This window comes from Taurulus bubalis, assembly GCF_910589615.1.
Source record: "Taurulus bubalis genome assembly, chromosome: 1".
NCBI lineage: Eukaryota > Metazoa > Chordata > Actinopteri > Perciformes > Cottidae > Taurulus > Taurulus bubalis.
In genome coordinates, this window is record NC_136589.1 from 36228665 (window position 1) to 36256424 (window position 27760).

At 40.3% G+C, this 27760-nt stretch overlaps 2 protein-coding genes across 2 annotated transcripts; one reads left to right on the forward strand and one right to left on the reverse strand.

Moving 5' to 3' along the window:
• Window positions 1–4695: 4695 nt before the first annotated feature.
• On the reverse strand, window positions 4696–15593 carry sppl2 (signal peptide peptidase-like 2). The gene is made up of 15 exons (XM_079218601.1): window positions 15532–15593; window positions 14183–14299; window positions 13457–13639; window positions 13247–13336; window positions 12805–12944; window positions 11662–11804; window positions 10697–10793; window positions 10349–10465; window positions 8664–8745; window positions 8464–8538; window positions 8311–8373; window positions 8095–8194; window positions 7568–7645; window positions 7219–7379; window positions 4696–6430 (listed from the first exon to the last, which is right to left on the reverse strand). The coding sequence occupies exons 1-15, from the start codon at window positions 15577–15579 to the stop codon at window positions 6275–6277; spliced, it is 1650 nt and encodes a 549-aa protein (XP_079074727.1). The 5' UTR covers window positions 15580–15593; the 3' UTR covers window positions 4696–6274.
• Window positions 15594–20194: 4601 nt separating this feature from the next.
• dapk3 (death-associated protein kinase 3) lies at window positions 20195–25937 on the forward strand. Its single transcript, XM_079216296.1, has 9 exons — window positions 20195–20225; window positions 20991–21088; window positions 21898–22258; window positions 22553–22682; window positions 22873–22921; window positions 23011–23037; window positions 23152–23304; window positions 23417–23462; window positions 24097–25937. The coding sequence occupies exons 2-9, from the start codon at window positions 21027–21029 to the stop codon at window positions 24625–24627; spliced, it is 1359 nt and encodes a 452-aa protein (XP_079072422.1). The 5' UTR covers window positions 20195–20225; window positions 20991–21026; the 3' UTR covers window positions 24628–25937.
• Window positions 25938–27760: the final 1823 nt, after the last annotated feature.

Sequence of the window (27760 nt, forward strand, 5' to 3'; positions counted from 1 at the left end):
CAGGGAAGTCTGAAGTCACACATGAGAGTCCACACAGAATATAATTAGTTTTTTCCAGTTGTGAAAGATTAGTGAAGTTTTTGTTCTCTTTCTCTGGTGTTTATTTAAAATAAATTCGTAAAAGTTTAAAATGTAATTTGCTTGTAAATGAGATCGAAGGCAAAGTGTTTTCTGAACATCTGATGAATCTTCATTAAAAACAATGACAACATACTGTGTGTCTGTGATGGAGGAAACTAAACACCAACTGAAAACTCTGTACAAATACATCTGTGTTTAAAATGCATTAAGCTGTGTAATGTTTTAAAATCTAGATACAAAGAAACTCATGCATGTCTACTTTGTGTTACTGAAAAAAATATGAAGGATAGTTAGCTGGAAAGTAGAGACAGTGTTTAACTGTCTGATCTAATTAGTATCTAGTTTCACCGAGAAAGCATTTATTTTATCTGTACTATTGTCTACAGGCAAGCAAACAGTTTAACATATATATGAATAATATAAATTCAACTTGGTTCCAAAATAATTTTTGTATGAGCTTCCCTTAACACTGTCCAGACATTCTGTGTTTAAAAGAGCTAGCTGGCCAATGTTCTTTGTTTTATACTTGGTGTGCTGACTGCTGCATTTCTGGAGGTAAAAGAACAAAATGTACTTCAGCTATTTCGTTACGTTGAGGAGGAACTCAAGGTGAATATTGTGATAATTTTAACAACTGATTTTCATTTAGTTTTGTTCTGTTATTCCTGCTAACCTTACCGTCCATCTTTCGCATTATCATTTAGTTTTTATTTGATGAAAACTTTTGCCAAAGTCCTAATTTTTAAAGGGGACTTTTAATTTAGTTCAAGTCTTGTTTAGATCATGAAAAATCGTCAAATACTTTAACTAATCGTTCTCGTATACAAAATAAACGCTACTGAGCCTCAGACATGGTGAGGGAGAAACATAGAGCCATGGGAGGTTGGGACGGCGCGGCCTTCTAAGCCTTCTCTGGTGGCCTAAACAGAATCACAAAGTTATAGCTATTTTATAATTGAATTTAATATATATATATATATATATATATAATACTTTTTTATAATTAAATGTTATATCTATTTTATAATGTCATTGTTTTTCACAAATACACTACATGTATTATAATTATTTTTCCCTATTAGCTTATTTTCTCATTGCACAGCTACTGTCTTCATCTGTTCCTCTGCTTATATCACATTTCACATCTCTTTCTCTGTAGAAGAGTAGCCTGATAACAATACATGAAAAAGCTTCTAGAGGATTCGTCACAGGGCCCGCATGACCATTAACATGCGCTGTGATTGGTCAGTGAAGCTAGAATCTCAGATCTCACATTTGCAGTTGTATTTAATCATAAACAAGAAGCTTCGCCGGCACCCACCTCCACAGAGCTAGCTCGCACCATGGAGGTGGTGGGAGAGCTGCTGCTGCTGCTATAAATTCTGTTGTTTTGCGTGTTTAGGAGGCTGATGTGCAGAAAGAGACCAGAAGGCAATGTATGTGTTTTACTGTTTTCAGCAGTTATGTATTTTCTTTTGTTTAATGATGGAATTTTAGCTGTTTTAGCTGAGTCACTCACTATTTATTTTGTCCACTTGGAGTTGCTGTTTTGCCTTTTTTATGTCACGATTCATGGTTTTGATAAATTAATTTGTTATAATTTAGATTTAATATAGTTCCGTTTGTCCTTTACAAAAGTTTTATACTGTTGAGGGAAGCTGATGTGCACAGAGAGACCAGAAGGCAATGTATGTGTTTTACTGTCTTCTGCAGGAATAAATAAATGCTGGAAAGATCATTAACTGAGTCGACTTCTTCCGTGCCCTAAACTCATCTGTTACACTGTTGCACCAGTAAAATACTAATAATATATTTAAAATATACCTAAAACACAAAAAAGTATAATTTAAGTGAGCTATCGGCATGTATATTAGCACATACACAGTAATATACTTAAATTGTACGAAGTATACTTTAAGTTGTTCCAATTTAGCCAATAAATAAATACTAAATACACTTCAAGTTGTACTTAAATACTATTTAAGCACAACTTAAACATATTTAGGTACAAAATACGTTGTTCCAAAATAGCACACTTTAAGTATACTTATGATTAGGAGGGCTTCAAGTATACTCAAGTATGCTAAGATTAAATATACTTAGAATATGATCCAAAGTGGTAATAAGTGTTACTTACCCTCTCCACTCGCTCGATGACAGCTCATCACAAAGCAGATAGCGGTCAAAACAAAACACAAAGTCCGGAGCCACATAACTGAGTCGGAATAAAACACCATCCGCCACTATTCCGGGTCAAATGCAGAATAATCCTGGGCGAGCACAGTGCACAGACAGAGGTAGATTGTACAGTCTCTAGGTCCTGCAGGATCCCTTCTTCCCACCCTCTCCGCCAGTAATCAAACCGTGCCAGTGAGCCAGATGGGCTTTAGGGGAAATACGGACTGGAGCTTATTGGATTACACAACAAACTGATCCTACTGTCAGGCGGTAACGCGTCAAAAAGTTATTAATGTACTTCTACCGGGACTTTGTAGTATCAAAGACTTGAAATGTGAAGTACTGAAGGCTGCTGTGGATGTATTGCCACTTAAATAAAAAATTACCGTACTGCTAACTATGAATATGAATAGACTAGAACTGATACAATTCATTGATGATTTCGTTGGGAGAAAAATGATCGGCAACTATTTTAAAAATTAGGATTTTCTGATTTTCTAGTATCAGTAGACTTTGTGACATTTTATCGACTAAATGAATTATCGATTCATTGATTAATTCAGAAAATAATGGATATTGAAAATCAACTTAGTTGAACTTAACTCAAGTACCTCTTACTAGCTTTTTGCAGTCCTTTCAACCACATCTCCCTGACTTCCTCAGTGGCTGGTTTGCTGTGTTGTCAGGAGATAGAATCAGTTGTTGTTGATCTCCATTAGATTTGTTCTCATTGCGACATCACACAGAAGAGCAGATCTAAGTGGCTTATTCGACTATTTTATTACAAAACAATAGTGAAATTTCATGTTTTTTCAGAATCACTCGACAAGATGTTCATCTTTTTTCATCGTAAGTTGCACAGACATTAAGCAGGATTTCTAAGTACAAATATTCTAGTACTAGTATACAGGGTGGTTTAGAACTCTTCTAGTACGGACCCCATCGTCGGCAACATGAAGTAACATGCAAGCAGGATGCAAAATTAAAGTTACCGTAACTCTTTGAATATTTACGCCATCAACGTAATTCCAACGCTATGCGGTAAAAAAAAATGGTGGAGGGGTGAAAGTGAGCAGGTCCGAGAGCAGCAGCAGAGGAGCAGGGATTGGGGTTTCAGTGGCCTTTGAGTGGCGTTTTCTTTGTAAATAATACGTTTGGGTTGTAAATAATAGTATTAGTATTGTGTCTCAGAGTTCTGCCACTGGCTGCCCCACCTAAACCCCCCACTAAAGGCCACGTTCATGTCCCCACAAACACAAAAAGTGCTGCTCAACTAATTTGACCAACATCAAGACAACAAGTCTGAAAATATGTTCGGAGTAATGTTTGTCCAATAACAAGCACTTAATTGGCCACTATGAGCTGGCTGTATTCTGAAAGTGTTTCCGGTAGTTTTAGGTTTGAGTTTGATTGAGTTCAGGGTTTTGCATACAAGCACAGCAGTTGGGATTTTCAGGTAACAGTATAACTATAACGTTTTCCTGTTTGCATTTAACATTTTAACTTTTGAATATGAAGTCCAGGCAATCATGAAACAACATCAAATTTCCCCATCACATTTTGTCACTTATACATGAATTTGTTTGGCTATTTCTTCCAACTCAATTCAAGATCACATGCTTTTGAGGAAAGTTTTCCAAGGACCCAAAACAAAAATCCATGCTTAATTCATCTTTGCAAGGAACTAAAGAGTGAGTGACTGCAGTCAGACGTCATACAACTGTACATGTTCAGAAATGAAGAAGATCCTCTGTTATTTTAGGAAGCCGACGGGAAACGACAAGGAAGGAAATTCTTCTGTGATTCAACCATTGTTTAAAAACATAACTTGATTCTCCTTTTGATCCCGTGATGTTCTCACACTCAGACGGACTAATGGAAACACATCAAGATTACCTCTTTCGAACATGAGCTCTCGGAGGCTAAAAATATCTGAGATGACGTGTTTGTGAGAGCTGCAATAGTACCACAATGCTGATTCACTACCTGTTTACATCCTCCATCAAAGTAAGAGCATCATGTCCTGTTGTTTATGGTACTGGAATAGATTTTACTGGAATACACCCCCCACCCCCCAAAAAAAGCTTGACTTAACAGGATTTTTCAAGATGTTTCTATAAAGCAGACGTGATGTGAGTGAACACTAACCGCATGCTAACTGCATTTGTGGTAAATAGCCTAAAACATTGAAAACCCACAGATGTGGTACTTTAAATGCCACTCACAGCAACAGGTGCATTAGTTTACGTTGTTTGAAACCACTGCAAGGGGCTGGTTTGTGTTCGGCATGAAGATATATACGAAAACTAACGCTGACAGCATCCTGACTGAAGCTGCTGAGAAGTCTTTCAAACTAATCCCATGTCAATCAAAACCTGTAAACTTGAGTCTTAATCCGATGTACTATTATGCAACAAAAACCCAACACACTAAAGATACAATACAAAAATACAATGTTCCTTTATTATATGTATTCCTCAACAAAGGACCACAACAAACCATACTGGTAAATGAATAATCTCATGTCCTGGAAAACTCTGCTGTTGAATCAGCGAAGGCGCACATCCAGACAACTAAGCTGCTCTTTATTTTTTTCATTTAACCTCAACTTCTTGGTTAATAGGCATCATAAATGGTTGATAATCAGAAATATATCTGTCTCACAGAGCAAAGTGCTTGCTGGCCTCTGGTGATTAAGATAAAACCCTCAGGTCAGAAGTGGACTTTCATAACAAAAGCAGGATGAATATATGATATATTGATACCGTGGTTTCCGTTTCTTTAAAGTTAAACCCGTTGCGTAGACATAAACATATACAGACATGAACCAACAACTTCTGTCAGCCCATGAAATTAAAAATATTGTGCAAATGTTAAAAAAAAAAATCTAGAAACATTTGTAACACAACCAGTCACTCGCTCCTCAACTCATACATTAAACTACAACACCGCATCATTTAGAGTTCAGTACTGTTAAAGCAACTTTTACACTTGACATATTCAACTTTACCGCCCAGCATGGACAAAGTAAGGCTGAAACCAACTCTTAAAACAACATGAGTAACTACTGGGGAGAACAAAACAGCAATCCCAACATTTTAACTGTCGCACCAGGTTATACACTGGTTCAATATAAAGAATACAAATCAAAATCATAGCATGCAAAAGAAAATATACCAAAAGTAAGATGAGAAAACATCAACAAATGCTTCAGTAAAAATAATAAAATCAAATAGCTTTGGCTCTGTCATTTTAAAGAAACTCCCCCCGCTGTACTTTATATTGTGACACTGTAGTTTAGAGAGTAGTGGAGGGAAAACACAGAAATAATGGCTCGTTGTGTATTGTGTGTGTTTTTGATAAAATGCTTTTCAAGCATAGTGAGACCTTTTAAGGCTGTCACACCAGAAAATAGCTCAGTTAAATATTTGGTCCAAATCTGGCTTATTTGTCCTTTTTGTTTGTTAGTCTGTAAAATGTCAGAAAATCTAAAAGGCCTGTTCGAATTTCTTTTTTCTTTTAGTGTTTTGTCTGAAAACAAAGCTATTAAGTTCTGTATGAGACAGAAAAGCTTCAAATCCTCCCAATTGCAAAGCTGGAACAAATCTTTTGATTATTAAAATAGATGCTGCTTAATTTAATTTTTTTTAGCTGTTCTTAAACGCTGGTGTGACTGGACAAGAGCCTCAGCTCAGTGTTGTGGGAGTATTTAGTGTTTAAAAGCTTATTTATCTTCCAGAGTTGGCTTTCCATTCCCTTAGTTAAGAGGTGGTACAGACTGGTAATAGAAGGTGTTGAGGTGCAGGTTTTATACTTAGTGCGTTTGTCAGTTTCCATGTCCAATCCTGGCGCCAGCCCTTCAGAGAGCACAGATCTCTTCCCTTCACACCGAGTGCAAATAAACATCTGTACTTAAAATGCCCGTTGACTGAGACACAATGCAGGAAATTAAAAAACAACTCAACAAATAATACATGAAGTGAAATGTAAAATGCTCTACTAGACGTCCTTTCAGTTAGATTTGTTTTCCGCTTAATCTTTCCTGCGTGTCCTGAGGCGGGTAATGGGGCGAGTCTTCTTCTGTGCTTTGTGTCTCCGGTTTAGTCAAGTGATCCTCTGTCTGCGGCGCTGAGGTTTGTGTACAGTTGATTGGTGCGAGCATTATGGGAGGCTGCAGGGGACAAAAACAGGGTCTATATAAGATGGCTGAATTGTGTGTAGCAGAAAACTAAATGTGATGAAAACACAAGACAGAATAGCCTTAGATAGGATTAACAAAACCAAAGAATATACAGTTATTCCTCTGTATACAGAGTAAATGGACTTTGTTTTTCATCACACATCCCCATTAAACCCCAATTAAATGTTGTCAGAGGTATTCCTGTGTGAAAAGATAGAAATTCCCAGATATGCATAAGGGAAGTGGAAGCATATCAAAAAAAAACCCACAGATAACACATGCTAACTTTGAGAAATAATGTGAGCTAATCTAACTCACCATGAGCACCATTGACATTAGCTGCAGTAGTTGTTAACCACAAGTCTATAACAGATGTGTGTATGCAACAACAAAAAAACATCTACTCTAAAAAGGGAAAAACACAAAAAAGGGAGCTTAAGTTACACCAAGATGTTTTAATGGTAGAGTGTAAAGAAGCGAGCCCAGATCGAGTACCTGCAGTGCCATTCACAGACAGCTGAGCCCTCAGCAGCAGACTAGAGCACACCCACAGTAAAATAAAGGGCAAGGAGCAGCAATGGGAGGAAGGAGAGGGAAGGGTGGACAGTAAAACAGAAAGAGGCAGTTGGAACGGATGGAATTATTTAAAGGGGTTACTCAACTTAAGATTCTACTTTACTCTGCACGTTATTTAACACTAGATTGTTTTTTGGTGTGTTTTCTTTTCTTTTTTGTTTTGTTCTTCGGGCAGTAGGCGGTCATATCAAACTGGTATTCACCACAAATCCACTTCCAGTCCAGAACTGGGGCAACTCCCTGCGCCACAGCGCGACAGTGAGGCAGGTGAGCAGAGTGCAAGGCACCAGGTAGAGCAAGGCCGGCTGACCCATCTGCATCAGGACCAGAGCCACGAAGGTGATCAGCAGGCCGATGCCGTAAGCTGACAGCAGAGAAAGAGAGGGAGAGAAAGGGCAAACACATGGTCAACATTTTTTTCTGCCTAAATAAATGCTCTACTTTACTCACAGCAAACAACATGTAACGTTGATCTTGTACAAATGGGGCTCATTGCAACAACAGCAACATTTCACCAATTTCAACCCTCACAAGACCCGTCCATGAACATACCAATCGTACAGGCCACAAAGTAGATCCTGGAGGATTGTGTTAAAATGTCAAACCTGTGACAGTACGCCACCAGCAGACCTGACGAAGAAACAACAAGAAAGAGGCATTCAGATAAATTAACAAGAGAAACTACTGCAGTCAGCAACAGAACTGAAGCTTAATTACGCAAGTGACCAAAGTGTTTCCCTGCACTTTACAAAAAAAAAAACTTTCATTCTGATATACCAGATACGCTAAATAAAATCTTTCACAAAGACATCGCAAAAAGATATTATTGTTAAGTTATTCATTTGTGAGAACAAAACTTTTAATAATGATATAGCATTAAATATGCAGCCATAAAAGGTGTGGGTGTTGAGTAGTTCTGTGTTTACACAGCTGGCAACCACATCTATGTTTTCTGCTCTAAGGACAGTCTAAACATGGTGACTGTGGTCATTGCTAGTGACACAATTTTCTGGCTGTGACCATAAAAAAAAATTCACATGATTAGCTTTAATCAGTTTGAGGAATACGCAGTTAATTACCAGGTACTAAGATATCACCAAAGCCCAGGAGAGAGAAGGGCCGGTCACAAAGAGCCAAGGGAGAGAAGTTTAACCGTGGCACTTTGAGCACCATGGGAAGCTGGAGGAAACAAACATTAGTGTTACTGTAAACTACTTTTTTTCCAGTCATTTTGAGCTGTAAATTACCAACCCCACGCAGCATAAGGGAGTTGTGGAATTTGAAAACAAGCCCACCTTTTCATGCATGGAGGAGTCAGAGGGACCAGCCGCTACCTCCACCATTATACTTTCACCGCTCTGTGGGAGGGAAGCCATGGGTAACTTAAGTTTGACACATAGTAACCGAGACCATAGACATCTGAATACAATAAAACAGTATTGACATACCTTTGTCAAGAAGGGTGTGATAAATACGAAGAAAACATCATAAAAGAACAGGACAGACAGTAATAAGGTGCAAGCCTGTAGAGCAGAGAAAGACAAATCCATTAAGTGAGTTTACAACTAAAACAAGCGTTTTTAAAAAACAACTAAAACATAAAAAAACACCTTCCACGTATAGTTTATATTTATGAGTGCTGACTCACCTTAAATGTGGGGAGCCTGACTGTTTTAAGCATGTAGAGACAGAAGGCGATCCCCAGGGCGTCCTGTAACACCCACGCCCACCTGGAGAACAAGACAGTGAATCAGCAAACATCATCATCATCATCTTCATCCTCATCTAATGTCCTTTGCAAGATAAGTGAGACGCTATTGCTCAGACAAATCAGGTGGCAGGGTCTTTGAATGAACTTAAACTGTTTCTTAAAGCTAACTCAGAGCAACACAGCAACATGCAAACAACTTTTCCTGGAAAGATATGTATAGTTTGTCGAATACAGTTACCTACAGCAGTGTTTTTCAACCTTTTTTGAGCCGCGGCACATTTTCTACAACAAAAAAAATCCCGCGGCACACCAACAACCCAAAAAGTTACAGAATGTCACAGTATTCAGTGTTTCCCCTAGGTTTACAGCTTTAAGGGGGGGGAGGGACTGACGGACATACTACATCGTGGCACCTCACAGTACTACAAAGTAATACTTCACAGTACTAGTGACTCCATCTGTGCTTTTATAAATAATAGAACATTGAAATCACTTTCAATTAAACCAGATTGCTCCATCAGACAAAAACAAATGTGTTATCACTTTGTTAGAAAAATGAAAATAAAGTTATATCCGTGCAAAAAATAACTAATATTTAGTTACAATTAAATAGCTTATTGTGGAAAACAACAAGCTATTTTTTTGCAAAACAGAATGAGTGCAGATGTGTGAGCATAACGTTGTATCATTAATAGTGGCTGCAGTGAGCTGCTTTCCTCTACAACTCTTTTTAAAACGAGGTAGATTTGATACAGCCGTTCTCAATTCATGCTCCATGTTGAGCGACGCAACAGCAGAAAAGACAACCTCACGGAGATCTCATAAAGATCGGCTTTTGGCGAAATGACAAGAATCGGCGAGTCGTACATGCGCATGTGACCTATTAACGGCGTACGGTAAAATCAGCATTTCCTCTTGCGCCCCACCTGTAATACGCCCCAGTTTGATAAATACTGACTTAAAGGAAACAAAGTGTTCATTTATTTTAATGATGACCACAAAGTGAGCAGGCTTTGTCACTTGAGTGTGTTTTTCGGGCTTTTGGAAGAATATTTCCAGAGCCTCAGAAACGTCAGAAACGTCATTGATGGAGCGCCAAGCTGCAGCCTGTCGGATGTTTGTCTTGACCTACAAATACCTTAACTGTTGGGCTTTAAACATGATAGCTCATAGCTTAAAATAGTGATAGCTTAAAGCAGCAAATCCCATTGTGAAAAGCACGCGACATATTTTTCGCCGCTCTCTCTGTCCACTGTGTGCTGTCCTGTGTGCATCGCATCGGGGCGGAAAGAGTTGTAGACGCGACCCAGAAATTACAAGCTGTCGTGTACGATCAATAACATACGGCCGTTTAGTTTGTTTTATAGCAGAGCAAGGTGCAGACCTGTTCTATAGGAAACTACTAGGCCAGCCACTATATTGCAGGCTCAGACGCTCAACAATGGAAAATTATTTGCGGCAGCTAAATAATATTTTTTTGGACCAACTAAGTGAAATTGGAAATTTTCTCACGGCACACCTGGCGATCTGTCACGGCACACTGGTGTGCCGCGGCACAGTGGTTGACAATCACTGACCTACAGTGTCTGTTTTTCTTTCTCTCTCTCTCTCTTTACACTTACTGGTCTTCATTGCGAAACACCATCCAGGTGATGCTGACAGCAATGCAGAAGGCTGACAGCAGCAACATGCAGATCTGTGGCCGTTTGTGCAAGTATGGCAAGTTGTTCTCTGGGACCCTGTGTTCATAAGAGGGTCCACAAATCAATAAATGTAACCATAATTAAAGCATCTATAAACAAGGTAGAGGGATTTTTCAGAAAATCTTGAAACCACATGAAGGAATATATAATAGGTTACATGAAAACATTAATTTGTAAACATGGCTGACAAAACCTATGCCACTCGCTCGTGATGAGACATTTTGGACGGCTAGCGTTATGAAACCATATTGATGTGAACAGTCTCACCTGCACTTGCAGAAAGGAAGTCTCCTGACAAAAGGCCACAGACAGCTGTGGAGGCCGACAGAGGAGGCCACACAGAAGATGCCGATGACCCAAATGGCTAGACAGTGAGGAAACAGTGGAGGGTGATCATGTGTTGGGTGATCAAAGATGCTAAGTGGCCCATCAGCAGCCGCCAGTTTCAAAACATCTATTTATCAGTGAGCATTATCTGAGCCATTCAGCTCCTTTACAGCACGGCCGACCTTCAGATCTGTAAACTGCATCTACAGCCTTATAAAGCTTGACACTGAGCCGCTCTGCGAGAGGAAGTGAGGATGAAGTATCTGCTGTAACTTGGAGGAAGCTTGCTTTGTTATCCAAGGCTTTTAATGACAGAAATCTTCTAATTCTACATCCTGCTTCTCAGCTGCTAAAAAACATATTGCTATTAATATACGGGCAGTGAGAACATGCTGTTCCTTAAGAACCCCACGTCTAAGTCAACGATGATCTAAACGAAGCATTGCAGTTAAAAAGAACAACTCTGCAACTACCTTCCTTCTTACTTTAAATACATTTTAGTATCAGGAGAATACTCATAAAAAGGAAAAAACTTGACAGTGTTTCCATCCATCCATTCTCTTTTCACGGGCTGAGTCAAAGCCGGCGAGATGCAGTTGCAGAAAAAGTTAGCAAGCCGACAGTCAAGATCATTTGTCACATGAGGAAAACGCAGTCGACCATATTCTTCACCGCCTGTATATCATGCAAATGCATTAGAGAGTCAGGCCAGACCACAATGAGAGGGCACATCAATAAATACTGGGCAGACAGGTCTGAAACCACTATTAACATTTTGGTTGCATCAAAGTGGATCTGATGAATGGGCTTCAAAATGTGAACGAGTATCTTTAAATCAGCATATTGAGATGCATATACTGTGTGTTTAGATCATTGGTGGTCGAGTGTACTTGTCTGCATCATACCCAGGCTGTCATAGAAAAAGTAGAGTAGCACCAGCATGCTGCAGCACATGACCACGAACACACAGATCATGATGGGGGTGACGTCCACGGTCTCCTCGTCATGCTTCTCCGCCCCGTCGTCCCGCTTGTGCTTCATGTAGCGTCTGCAGGAGGAGGAACGCATTTCAGAGAGGCGTGCTGACCTGAGGCGGCTTGTTCAGGACGTTCACAAATAGAGAGATTAATGATCAGTATCTATGCACACTCATCTGCTTGTGCCAGCTTATAAAGCAAAAAGGGAGGCGAGGGCAATGCAGCTAGCCAGCCTCTTGGGTTTTGTCTTTCTCTTGATTTATTTTAAAAAGTATTCACGGAAGGTTGGTGATTTGCCAAAGCAGCCAGGATGATCATCCTAGTCCACAGTCAATATTGACCATCATTTGGCTGCCCGGCTGGGACTCACTTCCTTCCCAAATTCAGAACACTTATTCCAAAATGTTTTTTTGCCCGTGGTCCTGCGCGTCAGAAACCCCGTCTGGCTGTGCCCTCAGCCACCTTGGCAACTATGTCAGACAAGGACTGACTCGGATTGGCTCAAACCGATGAGTCACACGGGCAACCTCAAATCAACAACACTGCTCTTTAGTGGAGTTGCAGCGGTACAATGCAGACAACACACTCCTCTAAGAGGAAAGACGGAGCAATCGTACGCCTGTAGTTCTTTCCCAAGAAAACTGTGACTCATTTTCCCTGGAGATGAATCCCCTGATAAATTAACTGATCTAAATGTAGCTGCCACTACTAAAAGCACGCTAAACAAAGGCAGAAGGAAATTTTGTGTCCTCGCGTAATGTAGAGGAATATAAATCGGGTACTGTACATTAAATTATAACCAACATCGTCACTGAAGATCAACTTCCACTTTTGTCCCTAAAAAGACTTTTGTACTTATTTCTAGTTTGGATACAAAACATTACTTTTAACCCAGATACCGATTTGATCCTCTATTCTAGAAAAACTTATACTTATCATCCAGTACATCACTGCCTGTAATGACCTGCACATTATGTGGAGTTATTGCAGTATATACTGTTACCTTCAAACCAAACTAACCATTAAAAATAATGACGCGATGACCCACATTAAATGTTCGGTTCCACTTACTTCTTGGTGTCTCTGCTGCCGGCCCAGTGCCCTCCAACAACAACTGTTCCTACTGCCATCAAAAAGATGATCACCATGTTGTAGTCCAACACCGGCTCACTGGGTGCGTACATGGCCACCAGTCTTCCTTTGCCAAAGGTCTGCAGGAGTTAAAAACAACATTGAGCTAAGGCTAAAGATTTTGTTAAATCGTTTTTTAACACACTTCTCTCTCGTAAAATCTCATCAAACATACATTATTTAACATTGAAGATCAATTTTGTGTTTTTGCTTCTCTAGCACACCATAACCCTAATCCGCCTTTGCTGAATGTCCAAAGGTTTAGAGTGGATACATTTAGCTGAGCTATCAGGAAGAGAGAAACTGATCCAGTAGAACACTGACAGGTAGACAGGCGGATTATTTTATCAACTGTTTCAATGGTTAGTGGACGGCCTCTCACCTTGCTTATCTCCAGCATATCAGAGTAGCTGAGCAGTGCTACAGGAATATCAATCTCCTCATACTGAGTCTTGTTTCCTGCTGGTGGTGTCTGTGATTTAAAAAACAAAAAACACACATTTCTGTTTTCCAAAGTACCAAAAAAAATCTATTTAATCTTGATGCGCAACAAAGACACATCGCCTTGGGACATAGTTATCAGCGGGGTTACCAGTCTGTCCTTGCTGACGATGAGCAGGCCCTTTGCGCCGTTCATCTGGGCCAGTCGGACCTTTTCATAGAAAGTACAGTTGCCTCTCATCACCACGGGGATGCGATTTGGGAAGCCTCCCTCCGGGACGTCAGAGGGGGAGCACAGGACCGACGACGTCAGGTCATAGATCGGAAGACGTGACTTCAAGACAAAAGGTATGCAATGTTAACCAGAGCTGGATGACAATCTGTTATGGTTCAACACTTAATGGTATTTAAGAAAATGACAGAAATGACCCAGTATTTCATTGAAGTTTATTTATTAATAGGTATACATGATCCTGAATCCTGAATATGAGCTGGATCACACCTGTTGCAACTGAGAGACTGGGTCAGTAGAGATGCAGTCTGGTAATGATAACTGATGTTCATAACTATCTCTGCTTTTTCAAAATAATTTAAAAAATACTTTTGTGCATGACTGATAACTTCGTATTCAAAATGAAACCATGCATGCATCTACTCAAGATTTGCAGTCGGTTCATAAATCAGCTGCCATAGGCACAAAGAGTAGAGATCAGATTTCAGCATCCTGTCCAGACTTCCTGAGAGATATTATTGATTACCTCCACATACGTGCATACTGTCGTTGAGCCCACTGTCTGTGTGTACGTGAAGCACTTTGTCAGTGGTATTTTATTTAAGTGTCAGTATTATCATTGCTTACATATTGTTGCTCACTTACTGCCTTATTGAGGTCCTGAGGTAGACGTGCCCACTGTGAGTTGAAGAATATGCAGTAATCCTTTCCTTTGCTCTTGCTCGTGTCACTGAAATGGGCCATGCCGTATTCTCCCACGACCTGTCAACGCCACAACAATGTCTGTGTCACTTCACATAAGAAATATTTGTAACTTGCAGAGGATAATAACAAACATGACAACAGCAGGACAATGCAGTCAAATTGGACAAACAAAGCAACCCAAACGGACTGAGCAGTGTAACAACCACTTGAGTAGAACAGGTGTGTTCCCTGTTCTACGATCTTGAAGTCTCTTCAACGCACATTAGTAACTCTACTTCTTCCCCGGAGCCTCTGTGCTTTCTCGCCTCTCAAGTGTCCATGGATCGTGGCTGTCTGGAGCCGGTCCTGCCTCCTGCCATGGCGGCCCTCCCTCCTCTCTACCTCCTTCTGGTGACACGGATCGTGGTCCATGCCTACTACTACTAATTACACTAATAATTTCTGTCATATTCATTGAATGTGCTGTAACTCTGTTACGTTGTTCATTCTGTACACATGACATCTATTGCTTCTGTCCATCCTTCTGAGAGGGATCTTTCTCTGTTTTCCCTGTGAAAGGGTTTTTTCTGGGGTGGGGGGGTTGGGTTCCTGATCCGATGTGAGGTCCTGGGACAGGGATGTCACATGTGTACAGATTGTAAAGCCCTCCGAGGCAAATGTGTGATTTTGGGCTACACAAAATAAACTGGATTGAATAGTATGGTCACTGTAGTGAGAGGGGCAGACTTGCCATGAAGTTGAATCAACACTTCTATACATGACATTGTAATGAGGGAATTATTTGTTGTAATCCAGGTTTACTAAAAACAACACGTTGGGATCTGCATGGTTTTAGAAGAAGAAGAAAAAAAACTCTTTGTAATACATAATGCATTATGTTTAGTTTTACAAACCAGAGAAGAATTCTAGAACTAACATCAGTTATCATTTAACTCGGCGGGTCAACGTAAAGTTGTTTTGGGAAATGACATTACAATCAGCCGAGAGATAATCAACCCTGCATCATCATAGATGAGTAACGAGCGTGATGTGCACGAGCAGCGTCTCAAACACAGCGTCATAAACCTCGTAGTGGTTTCCACGACGCAATAATCCTGCTTCGTCAGTATTGCATCAATTGTGAGTGATTTTCCAGGGCCCGCGGTGATCACCGCAAGCTAACGCTCATAGCATCCGAGCTAGTCATCCCGAAACACGGCTGTTATTGTCCGTTATTGTCCGCCAGGTGGTACAAAGCAAAGTCAACGGACAGAGGGACGCTTTTTGAAGAAATGCAATCGGTCTCTCACCTTCTGGATGAGAACAGCAGCCCAAAACAGTATTTCTGGGACCTTCATGATGCTTAGCGTGTTGTTGTTTCCCCCATCGGCCGACCAACCGCTTGGCTCGAGCCACTCTCACGAGCCCCCACCAGCTGTTCTAACAAGTCACGCCCACTTTACTGTTGCGGACGTTTTAATTGGCTGTTACCGCGAAGAGCGATTTAACGAGTCCCGGATTGGTTAAAGTTAAAGTCAGACAGATAGACAGATAGATAGATAGATAGATAGATAGATAGATAGATAGATAGATAGATAGATAGATAGATAGATAGATAGATAGATAGATAGATAGATAGAAATTATTTTGTCACAGTCGCAAGCAACGTACATAGAAGACACACAAAAATATCAGGAATGAAAAATACTCAATATATACAATAAAACAGCAGGGCAGATTCATTTAGGAAATTAAACAATAAAGAAAGTATGTGCAGTGTATGACGTTTATATAAGTATGTACAGTGACTAAAACAAAAAAGTGTTGCAAGGGCTATTGATGTTAATGTTGAATCAATTGAATCACTTGATATTTATATCAAGCCCCGGTTGGGTTAAATTAAAACAAACGTGTTTAAAGTCTGATTTAAATAAACGTGTCTTTCCACTAATTCAAATTGACCTACAGTTTTAGTTGAGTAATACAGGTGTTTTTAGCATTTAAAGATGGAGGATAGTTCATGGTGTAAAAAATATAGTACAGATCAGATTTTGTTTTGCTATTCACTGAAGATTGTGGTCTGTTTTTAAAGTAGAAAAGACTAAAAGTTGGGCACATGTGACATTGCAGCTCCAGAAATTACAGACAGAAAAGTCCTCATTAGTTTAAAAACATGCAGTCCCAATGACTTTATGAGTTAAAGTCAGACTTGAGCCAACAAGGCTGATGACTGCTGCTGCTTTCCATCCCAAACCCTGTATTCTCACTGTAATATATCACTGGTTAGCCTCCAGTATGACTGCTAATCTGTTTCTTTGTCAGACAGCAACTTTGTAGTCAGTCTATGAATTGCTCTTTACACTGTATGTCCTCTACCAACTGACTGACCTGAATGTCAGAGCCAAATAGTGTACTTTTTACTCCACTACGCTTATTTGACCCTTAGTCACTTTGCAGATTCAGATCATGTTTGAGTTAAGAGCGATTAATAAGTATACTTGGTAGTGGAAAGATCGATGATCGACTTTGTGGGAGGTCGTATCATCAAATCTGCGGTCGTATGTGTTGGACACTCGGGTAGAGAGGAGCAGAGCTGTCAACTGACCTCCAGCTGGTGGTAACTTGGATCAGATGGTGAGGGAGCCTGTCAAACAGACCTGGTAAACCTGAACGTGTAGCAAGGGTGAACTGTTATCATCTGGCTTTAGGTCCTGTCTGCAAGGTCTTCAACTCCCAAATACAGATTCATTTTTTTTCATGTATAAGATAAGATAAGATAAGATAAGATAAGATAAGATAAGATGATCCTTTATGAGTCCCTCAGTGGGGAAATTACAGGATTACAGCAGCACTGCTCACAAGTGAATAAAGAGTAATATAAATAAATATAAATAAGCAGTAAAACAGTAGAATATTAATATACAGACAGGATAGAAAAGTATATATAAAAAGTACTTAAACGTTAACTTATTGCACGTAATATTGCAGCAGGTGAATGATAAAGTGACCAAGTTCAGATCAAAGTGTTCAAAGTGTTCGATTGTCAAAGTGGTCTACTGTGAGCTCAGCTGGTTGTGCAGCCTGACCGCAGCGGGAAGAAAAGACTTTCGGTACCTCTCCCTCAGACACCGGGGATGAATCAGCCGGTGACTGAAGGAGCTGTGCAGCGCTGCCAGAGTGTCCTGCATGGGGTGGGAGACGTGGCTTATCATGGACGAGAGCTTCGCCATCATCCTCCTGTCCCCCACCACCTCCACGGTATCCAGAGGACGTCCCAGCACGCTGCTGGCCTTCCTTACCAGCTTGTTCAGTCTCCTCCTGTCAGCCACAGTGATGCTGCTGCTCCAGAAGACCACTCCATAAAAGTTGGCTGATGCCACCACCGAGTCAAAGAAGGTCTTCAGGAGTGCTCCCTGCACCCCAAAAGACCTCAGTCTCCTCAGCAGAAAGAGTCTGCTCTGTCCCTTTTTATAAAGTGCATGAGCATGGTCAGACCAGTCCAGTTTGTTGTTCAAGTGAACACCCAGGTACTTGTAAGACTTCACAATCTCAATGTCCAGTCCCTGGATGCTCACCGGTACCGGAGGAGGGAGTTTACCCCGGCGGAAGTCCACCACCAGCTCCTTGGTCTTACTGGAGGTTATCTGGAGGCGGTTTCGCTGGCACCATCCTAAAATGTCCTGGTTCAGCTCTTTGTATTCCCTGTCGTCATCGGCGGAAATGAAGCCGACGATTGCAGAGTCGTCAAAGAACTTTTGCAGGTGGCAGTTTGCAGAGTTGTGGTTGTGGTTGTACCGGTACCACGCAGGACGTCTTCCATAGTTGTGGTACTTTCCCCAGCCTCATGCTCAAGTTGAAGATGTGCTCCGCTATCCCGCACAGCTGGTCTGCGCAGGATTTGAGGAGCCTTGAGCTGATGCCGTCTGGACCCGTGGCCTTCCTCACCTTGATCCCCCTCAGTTCCTTCCTCACCAGGTTAAGGGACACGCTGGGGGGTGGGGTGCTGTGAGGTGTTGGAGTGGGTTGCTGGTTGTAGTATGAGAGGTGTGAAGGGGAGCCGAGTGCTGTGGAAGAGGGGGAGGTAAAGGGAGAGGGGGGGCAGTAGTCCACAGGGGGTGCAGATGATGGGGGTTGCAGTAGCAGGGAGGGCTGGGTGGGGGGAGTGGATGGCTGGTCAAATCTATTAAAAAATAAATTCAAGTCATTCACCCACTTTTGGTCCCCCTCAGGCTGTTGGTTGGGCCCCTTGAACTCAGAAATGGCCTTGAGGCCCTTCCAGACCCCGACGGTGTCCTTCTGCTGCAGCTGGTCCTCCATCTTCGTCCTGTAGACATCTTCGTCCTGTAGACATCTTTCCCCTCCCTGATCTTCATCCTGTATCTTGGGGAGGGAAGCTGCATGGGGACATGGAATCCAAGTGGGCCCTATTCAACGCCTCCATTATTGAAGCGGCTGCTTGGAGATATGGATTGAAGGTCACCTTTGCCTGTCTTGTTGATAACAAGAAAGAGTTGGAGACCCTTAGACTTGGTTGGCCCAAGTTGGTCTCTGGAAACAGCAGACAGGTAACGAATAGCCAGAGGGGCTGCTGCCCTCACGACCTAGCCCCAGATTATCAAATAGTAAATGGATGGTTGAATGAATAAGTTTAATACAAAGCATGATTAAAAAACAACTATATTGATGTATTATTATGGATAAAGATAAGACGGTATAGATCAATACGCAGCATTATAGTAAAACTACAAGCTCCAGCTTTAACATTACTTTTAGTTTACTTTTTTGGCGAATACTTTTGTACTTTACAGTACAATTTGAAATACAGGAAATATTACTATATTTAATTTTTTTTACACTGTGGTATAGCTGCTTTTATAAAAAAGTAAAATAGCTGAGTACTTCCACTACTGTTTGACAGCACACATGAAGTGAAGATCAAAGGTGAATGGCAATACATTTGTGATAGCAATATAATACATTTAGTTTTACTTGACCCTAGGGTTATTCAGTTATTATCCACGTTTAGATATAGTTATAACTTGTTTGTCGTTTCTGTAAAATGTGTTTTGAGTATCCCTGGAATCTTTCAGTTTGCACTAATTGGCCTACGTCATACTAACCATGAACATGTTTCTAACTATGGTAACAGTGTTAATTGCTTTCTTGTGGCCTCTTTAATCTGTGCTGTTGCATGCTCAATCTTGTTGTCCACTGACGTACTGCAGCGACTTGATTCACTCAGCATGATGTCATTCCATATGTCCTTCTGTCTGCTATGGAGTGGTCTGCTTCAAGTGAAGCATCGACACCGGAAAACAAGCGATTTCTGCCTTCAGAATAAAAGAGTAAACGTTTGCTTTATTTTGCATTCTGCGCCGATTCTTGGTTGTTTTTATTTTTAATTTTTTACCAAAAGACAATGATATTTCCCCCTGCATTCTGGTTGAAACACTGACCTCCATACTTTAAGTTGCCATAATGATGGGCTCACTATAGTAAGCAATGGCAGAGACTGGTTCATATTTTTACTGTATTTTTCTTTTTACAGTTAAAAATACAAATAAACAACTTGTTTAAAAAAAAAAAAACAGTGTACCTAACATTCCCCAACTAAATTCGATTGCAAATATCTATCCACAATCCCATAATTCTGGTGACAAAATAAGTAAATTTTAATCATTTTCACCCTAAAAACAACAATTCACTCCCTTCAGAATAAGCTTGGAAAAAATAAAGAAAAACGAGTGTAATTGAAAGTGAAGTCCTTCTCAAATCGTGAAAAAATGAATACACCTAGAAACACACTGAAGTACAGCACAACAGACAATAAAGGTATATATATATAAGAGTAGAGCTTCAGCGCTTAATGCGGTTGTTGTTATTTTGAACCGAGAGACCGGAAGTCCTGTTTTTCACCTGCTAGCTTCACTCCGGTCAGTCTGGATTATTCACACTACTTTTGAAGAGGAATGCAGCGTCGTAGCGACTCGTAGCCAAACGAACTGTACGTATACTTGTATATATGTATGTGTGTATATAATGCTTTTACGTTGTATTTGGTTAACTGTTCACTTTGCAGTCAATCTTTAAGTGTTGTTTGTATGTTTTTCCTCACAAACTAAAGCCGGTGTTTATACGACAGCTAGCTTTAGTTAACAACCAGCTAAGCTAGCTGTCTTCCGTCGCTGGTTTCTCCTCATTTCTTCCTTAAATTGTTTGTCTTCCTTTTGGTTAATATTTGTGTATCAGTGGCACGAGTTCTTTTGTATTCGTGGCTATAAACTCGACAGTTTTGCTGTTTTCACAACGGGAAACTGTCTCTGCTGTCTGTTTTGTAAAATCGGTTGCTTTAAACGGCAGATTCGTCATATTTTAATCTTTAAATGCTACGATCAGAAATGGTTGTATTTTAATCGTGCGCTTTTTTATAGACCAGCCACATTAAACAACATTTGAAAAAAAAAAGAAGCAAAAAAACTCCAAAATGTTTGTATATCCCAGTCCCTTTAATTGAGTGCGAGCTGGCTGGTCCGGGGCAGGAGATGATGTCAGTAGGACTGGTATGCAGAGGTCTGACATCAGCCAGAAAGTCTCTGAAAACTAAAGCTGAGCAGACTCGGGCCAAATAAGGAGTAAAGAAGCCCAGGTAGTCCGTCTGGTCACTAACCTCTTCTAACAGGCCATTGTTTGGGTCACTGTGCTGTCACGTCCACACCAACCGCTGCCAGTGTTCATTGAGTTTATATCTTCTTTTTATTTTCCACTGCAGTGAATCCCAAGGCATCATCGTTCCAGTCGGCACAACATGGCTGGCTTCAGACAAGAGGATGTTGAGTTGTATTATGAAATGGAGGAGGAGCTGGGCAGGTATGTTCTCAACATGTATTGTCGTCCCTTCTCTCGTTAAACGCATAGTACCTGAAAACACCCATCTGGTGCCACGACTTTAGTCTGTGTTATGAAAGACGCTGTTCACACTTTCATGACTCCAACGTGTGTCTTTGGTGTTTCAGTTCAAAATACAGTATGCACTTTTCGAATGAGATTCTATAAAACACAACTTTAGATTACATTTATTTCTGGACTTACAATAGTTAAGACTTTATGTTGCACATATACTGTTTCAGCATCACATTATGTGTGTATGGTTATCTTCTAACCACTTGGGCAACTAACAATCATTTTCATTCCAGTTATTTTATTAATCCTTTATTTAGTATAATATTTCCCAACCAATCCTCCAACAGGCCTCCAAATTCTTTATCAAGTAATTTATTCCTTAAAGTCCTTTAAAAGAAGTGGAAAAGGTCTGCATGTGTGGGAAGAATACTTCTACTTGTTTCCTCTGTAAATCGTTGTGTTTCCAATATTTTACAAAGTCAAGCAATCAATACTATAAACAAAAATAACACATTTTGGTTGAACTACATTTCCACATTGAGGCCATAATCTGTGACGAGGGGTCAATAGGAGTTGCTTCAATTTAAGTCAAAAAAGTTGGGAAGCATCAACTCGGTCCATCAGAAGTACTCGTAGTCCAAAGGGATGTCATGATATATCTTCTGTACTCAGCCCCCAAGAACTCAATCCCTGGGACAACAAAAACAAAAGACAAGCAGGTCTATATTATCCTTATTCTATTTATTTAGCATCCCTGCCCCCTCTCTTTTCCGCAGTGGACAATTTGCCATCGTTCGTAAGTGTAAAGAGAAGAGCACGAGTATCGAGTATGCAGCCAAGTTCATCAAGAAGCGCCGACTGTCGTCCAGCCGGCGGGGGGTGAGCCGCGAGGAGATCGAGCGCGAAGTCAACATCCTGCGGGAGATCCAACACAGCAACATCATCACCCTGCACGACATCTTTGAAAACAAGGCCGACGTGATCCTGATCCTGGAGCTGGTGTCCGGAGGAGAGCTGTTTGACTTCTTGGCTGAGAAGGAGTCCCTGACGGAGGAGGAGGCCACCCAGTTCCTAAAGCAGATCCTGGATGGCGTTCAGTATCTACACTCCAAACGCATCGCTCACTTTGACCTCAAGGTCAGTGGTCTGTGTGCTGAAGGTGGTTGGTCTGTGAGGCCTGGGGTTGGCAGTCGTAGTTGACACGTTAGTGAGGATTCCTGTTCAGGTGCAAGAAGTTAACGTAACCTTCAATATCTTGCACTTGTGTGTGCAGGGGGATTTAAAAAAAAAAGTTTTCCATGTGAAACATGTGATCAGGGAGCTAAAGAATAATATCATGACGGAGGCTCTTAAAAAGTTGTTTTAATGTGAATGTACAATTGTAGCGTCGCTCGTTCTCTCGCTAATGTTTAGCTCCATTTTATCTTTCAGCCGGAGAATATCATGCTGCTGGACAAGAATGTCCCGAACCCCAGGATCAAGCTGATTGATTTTGGGATCGCGCATCAGATCAAAGCAGGAAACGAGTTCAAGAACATTTTTGGAACACCAGAGTTTGTCGGTGAGACCCTGTTTTCCCTTCCTGAATATCCATTTCGCAAAACAAAAGTAAATATGTTCCCCTTTTTAAAAAAAAATCTGTTTTTGTGCTTGCGTGTGCCCACTCTGGCAAGTAAACTAAACATTGTAGGTGTGATTCAAATCTCCACATCTGGCTTGGATTAAATTGTTCATTCCTCTGTTCTTTACAGCTCCAGAAATAGTTAACTATGAGCCACTTGGCCTGGAGGCAGACATGTGGTAAGATGTCAACATCTTCTCCCTTCTGAAGCTGTACACTGACCCATGTGACGGTTCTCATTCATGTTTGTTTCTTCTCTTCTCTGCAGGAGCATCGGAGTCATCACATACATACTGTGAGTAATGTTCTACATCATGACCTGTCGTTGACATCTGCGGAAACATAAATCACTTCACTCCTCATCCATGTTGTTTGTATGAAGCTAATCCTTTTATCTGTGTTCCTGTAGACTGAGTGGCGCTTCACCGTTTCTGGGCGAGACCAAGCAGGAGACCCTGACGAACATCTCGGGCGTCAACTACGACTTTGACGAAGAGTATTTCAGTAACACCAGCGAGCTGGCGAAGGACTTTATACGGCGTCTGCTGGTCAAGGATCCTAAGTAGGAACTTAAGAAATATATTTTACGCCAAGAGTGAAGGAGAGAAATCCCTGTTTTGTAGACGTATAGGGAAGTTTTGGCAATTTTCTCACTGGATTGTTTTCATTTGCAGGAAGAGGATGACAATTGATGACAGCCTTGAGCACCCCTGGATTAAGGTGGGTTTTTATTTAGCATCTATATTCGTCAGTTGAGTTTATAATTCAATACAAGATTTTAGTTACTTATCGGGTTCAAACTCGTACACATTTAAATGGGTTTAGTTCTTATCAAATAGAGCGAGAACGATATATCAGCAGATATTTGCTTATGCAGATAAGTAACACAAAATTGCATTATACAGTAGGTGTGCCAAAGTTACGTTTGAGATTATTTTTAAACGGTCTTTTCATTACATAATGTGTCCACCAGTTTGCAAAATGTTCTGGTCAGTACATACTAGATAGATGGAATACTTTAAGGTCATTGTCACGAAAACAACGAAAAACAGTTTGGCAGCTCTTACGGTAAAGACAAACATTAAAAACAACCATAGAAACATTCACAACACAAGTAGACAGATAAATAAGTGGATCATCATAAAGTGCACGTGCCATTGCATATTATGCTGTACCTTGGTCTCAATTCTTAAATATAACACATTTTTTTAAATCAGCTGATATAGCATCATATTGTGTTTTTTTAGGTCCATACAAATTTAAATTTAAAGTATTTAAGAGCTTAAGAAATATTAGTCGGGTTGTCGTCAAATCATCATCCTTATTTCAGACCGTAACATTTTTCCCTCTGCAGGTCATTAAGAGGCGAAATGTCCGCCAGGAGGAGAGAGACCACAAGACTGAGCGCCGACGCCTGAAAACCACTCGTCTGAAGGAGTACACCATCAAGTCGCACTCCAGCATGCCTCCTAACAACACGTACGTCAACTTTGAGCGCTTCTCCCAGGTCCTCGAGGAGATCGCGGCCGCGGAGGAGGGCCTGAGGGATCTGGAGCGCAACCAGCGCTCGTGCCGCGAGGATGTGGCGGCCCTGTTGTCCATATACGAGGAGAAGGAGGGTTGGTACAAGGAGGAGAACCAGAGCATCTCCAGCGACCTGAGCCACATCCGCCAAGAGCTCCAGCGCACTCAAGCCCAGCGCAAGAAGAGTCAGGAGGAGGCCCGGCTCACCATGCAGGCCGCCAACATCCTCAAGCGCAAGTACGGGCGCCTGGAAAACCGCTACGAGGTTCTGGCCGAGCAGGTGGCCTCTGAAGTCCGCTGGGTGGAGGAGCTGGTCAAGTCCATATCGGCGGACAAGGACGGCCTCGGCAGCATGCCCTGAGCCGGGCTGAAGTCCAACAATGACACTTTGATTCTCCAGTATCCTCCTGCCGTCTGCACGTGTCCCACACGGTGCGGTTTGAGTGGGTCAGTTGTCGTCATAAGCTGTGCTGCTGCTGCCCATTGGGAACTTTTTCCACCCTTTTTTTTTATGTCACGCTTCAGAGAACCAGCAAGAAGCTCAGAGGCAATATTTTGAACCCATTCCAGTTTCATTCCTGTGTTTTTATAAGTTAATTTATATATTTTTTTATTTTACGTTCGGGTTATGGGACAAATAATTAAAAGTTTGCAACTATATTGGCTTTTTTTGTTTTGCAATTTTTATTTTTATGTAATTGCATCTGAATTACATCAGAGATGTAGAGAACTTCAATATTCAATTTATAGTTTCAGATTTGTTAATATATTCGTTTACATTTCCGATTGGTTTGCAGCTCACATTAATTGTGTCAAACTACAAAGGATGCAATAATTGTAAACGAAGAAAGATTTAGGTTAATGTTTTATTTTACAGATCTGTCATTACCTAATGGTTTCTTAAAAAAATCTTGTGAAAGTTTCCTGGAAAGAACTAGAGACTGAAAAACAGACTGAACTGAAACTGTTATTTTAGTTTATTATTGTCTTCCAGAGGAATTTCAATAAATTACATTACTCTATTTAAACCCCAGTAAATATTTATTGACCATACAGTCATTATTGGAAACTGTATTCTTTACATCCGCTTAATTTTATGTTTATTTCTAGACGCATGTCACTACTTACCTGCCCAACTGATCACTCTCTATAATCGGCACCAAATGACATGGTTCTTTCCTGGAAACCGCTTCAGAAATGATTTGGAAATTAAATAAATTGACAGACCTGTAAAAATAAAGCACCAACCATATTTTGAATGTATAAACTCATCTTTGCAGTGCCTGTTAACTGATCGAACGCATCGCCTCCGCGAGCACTCATCCGTCATCGAGTTAATGACGTCTCTATCACATTGATATTGCTCTGTCTTACACGCAACAACCTTTGCACAGTAGCCTTGTAAACCAAATGATGTGCATGGAACCTTTCTCTTTATACTGTTACTCTTGTTTCTGTTTACGTTCTGACCATCTCTGCAAACTCCAAACATTCCACTGATAAGTCCCATATCCATGCAACACATTCCCCATGCATTGAGCAGGCGCTGTACGATACAGGCGGTAGTATTCTTCAGTAGAGAAATTGCACTCAGAAGATTGTAAAGTCTATTTCAATCTGTCTCTAAAGTGTCAACTGGAATGCCTGTGCTTGTTTCAAATAAACAAAGTATCGCTGTAATCCAAGTCATATTCATGTGTTGTTGTGTGAATGGAAACTAACTCTTGTAGCGGGACAGTTTATCCTCGCCTTCATAAACATTCTGTTTGTCTTTTAGGCCACATTTTGTCCAGTGGTGGGAAGTACTTTAGTACATTTACTCAAGTACTGTACTTAAATACTATTATGAGTTGCTAGTACATTTTTTATTTATATATATATATATATATATATATATATATATATATATATATGTGTGTATATAAACACTCAAATGGGCTGTTTTTAGCATTATGAGAAGGTTAGTTTGTATTTTGCAAATAATAATTGTGTACTTTTACTTTGTACATTTTAGTATTTTTGTGTACATTTTAAATGCAGTTTTTTCGTATAGTGTGGCTTTGATAATTCGACTGCAGTATAGGATCTCAATACTTCCTCCATTTATTTTAATATCTTTTTTTATTTACGGATGCATTTATTCATATAAAAAAGGGACCAAATGACGTGGCATGCAACATGTCAATGTAAAAGGCTGAACCACGGTCAGTATTATCTGTCAAACTACTTCATGTTGTGTAAAGAAGAGACAACATGAATTTCTCTGCTGCACGAGTCATGCAGACTTGATCTGTTCTCCTTGTACTGTTTTCTTTACAGCAACAGGGAAACATGGAGTTGTTAGTAACTGTTTAAAAGATGCCCTCTGGTGGTGGATCGCCAAAATACAGGAGAATTATACGAAGTTTTATTTTTTTCTAAAAAGTTTGATTAAATCAAACATAATTAAGGACTATGAGACATGAGAGCTGAATACTATAACATTTAGTCAATTTAATTAATGATGTATCAGTTTGTCTGTCTGCGGATGTAAATCATTGAAAAGCAGAGATGGAGGCCAGTTCGAGCCAACACTCAGACACTTTAAAAGATGTTTTTTAATATTTATGTCAATAAGATACATTTTTATCTGCTTAAGTTACTTGACTTTGTTCAGTAGATCATATATATTAGGCTACCTTGCAAAACATTAAGCTTTGCTGACTGAATCAGTTGCAAGTTAAAATCCATAGAAAACTCTATTTTACAGTTTTTGTTTCAAACTCCATGTTCTAGACACAGTTTATGACAAAATCACATTTATTGTTGTCCAATATAAAGAAATAAATCCTTACATTTGACTGTCGAGGCTCTCTTGGGAGTTTTGGCACCTTTTGTAAAATGTGTTACAAAACCACAAAACAGTGCACAATACATCAATGGTTTTATTTGTATATTAATTATGACAATAATAAATAAATCATAAATAAACTTGTCATCAGTTTGGTTCCATAAATTAGTTGGTTTGCTGATGATAAGTGAAATAATCTGTAAAATAGTAAATCTGTTTTGTAAACTTTGAGATTGTACAGCCTCCTTTAACTTTCTGTGTAATCATTTTAAATTAAATTAAATTCAACTTTAAATAAAAATTGCTTTCTTTGTTTACAAATGATACAAAGACCTTTTCATTTACCATTTTGTAACAAATGGATAACCAGAGCCAAACTACAATCACTGGAATTGAAAGACAAGAGGAGATAGAAAAAACGCTCATCTCATGTGTTAAAATCAGCTGTTACTGTGTGAGACTTCACTCAGGAGTGAAGTGCTTGGCAGTGGTTTCAATACAAACTGCAGTCTGTGTATTCGTGATTTCAGTTCAACACGATCCACTCTGTGTTTCTTAACCGTCTTTGTGTAAGTCCAAGGACCAGTCAGACCACAACAAAATGGGTTGCCCTTCATTTTTTGTTCCTCGTTAAAAAAAAGCCCCCGTCCTCTTTGTTTTTCTT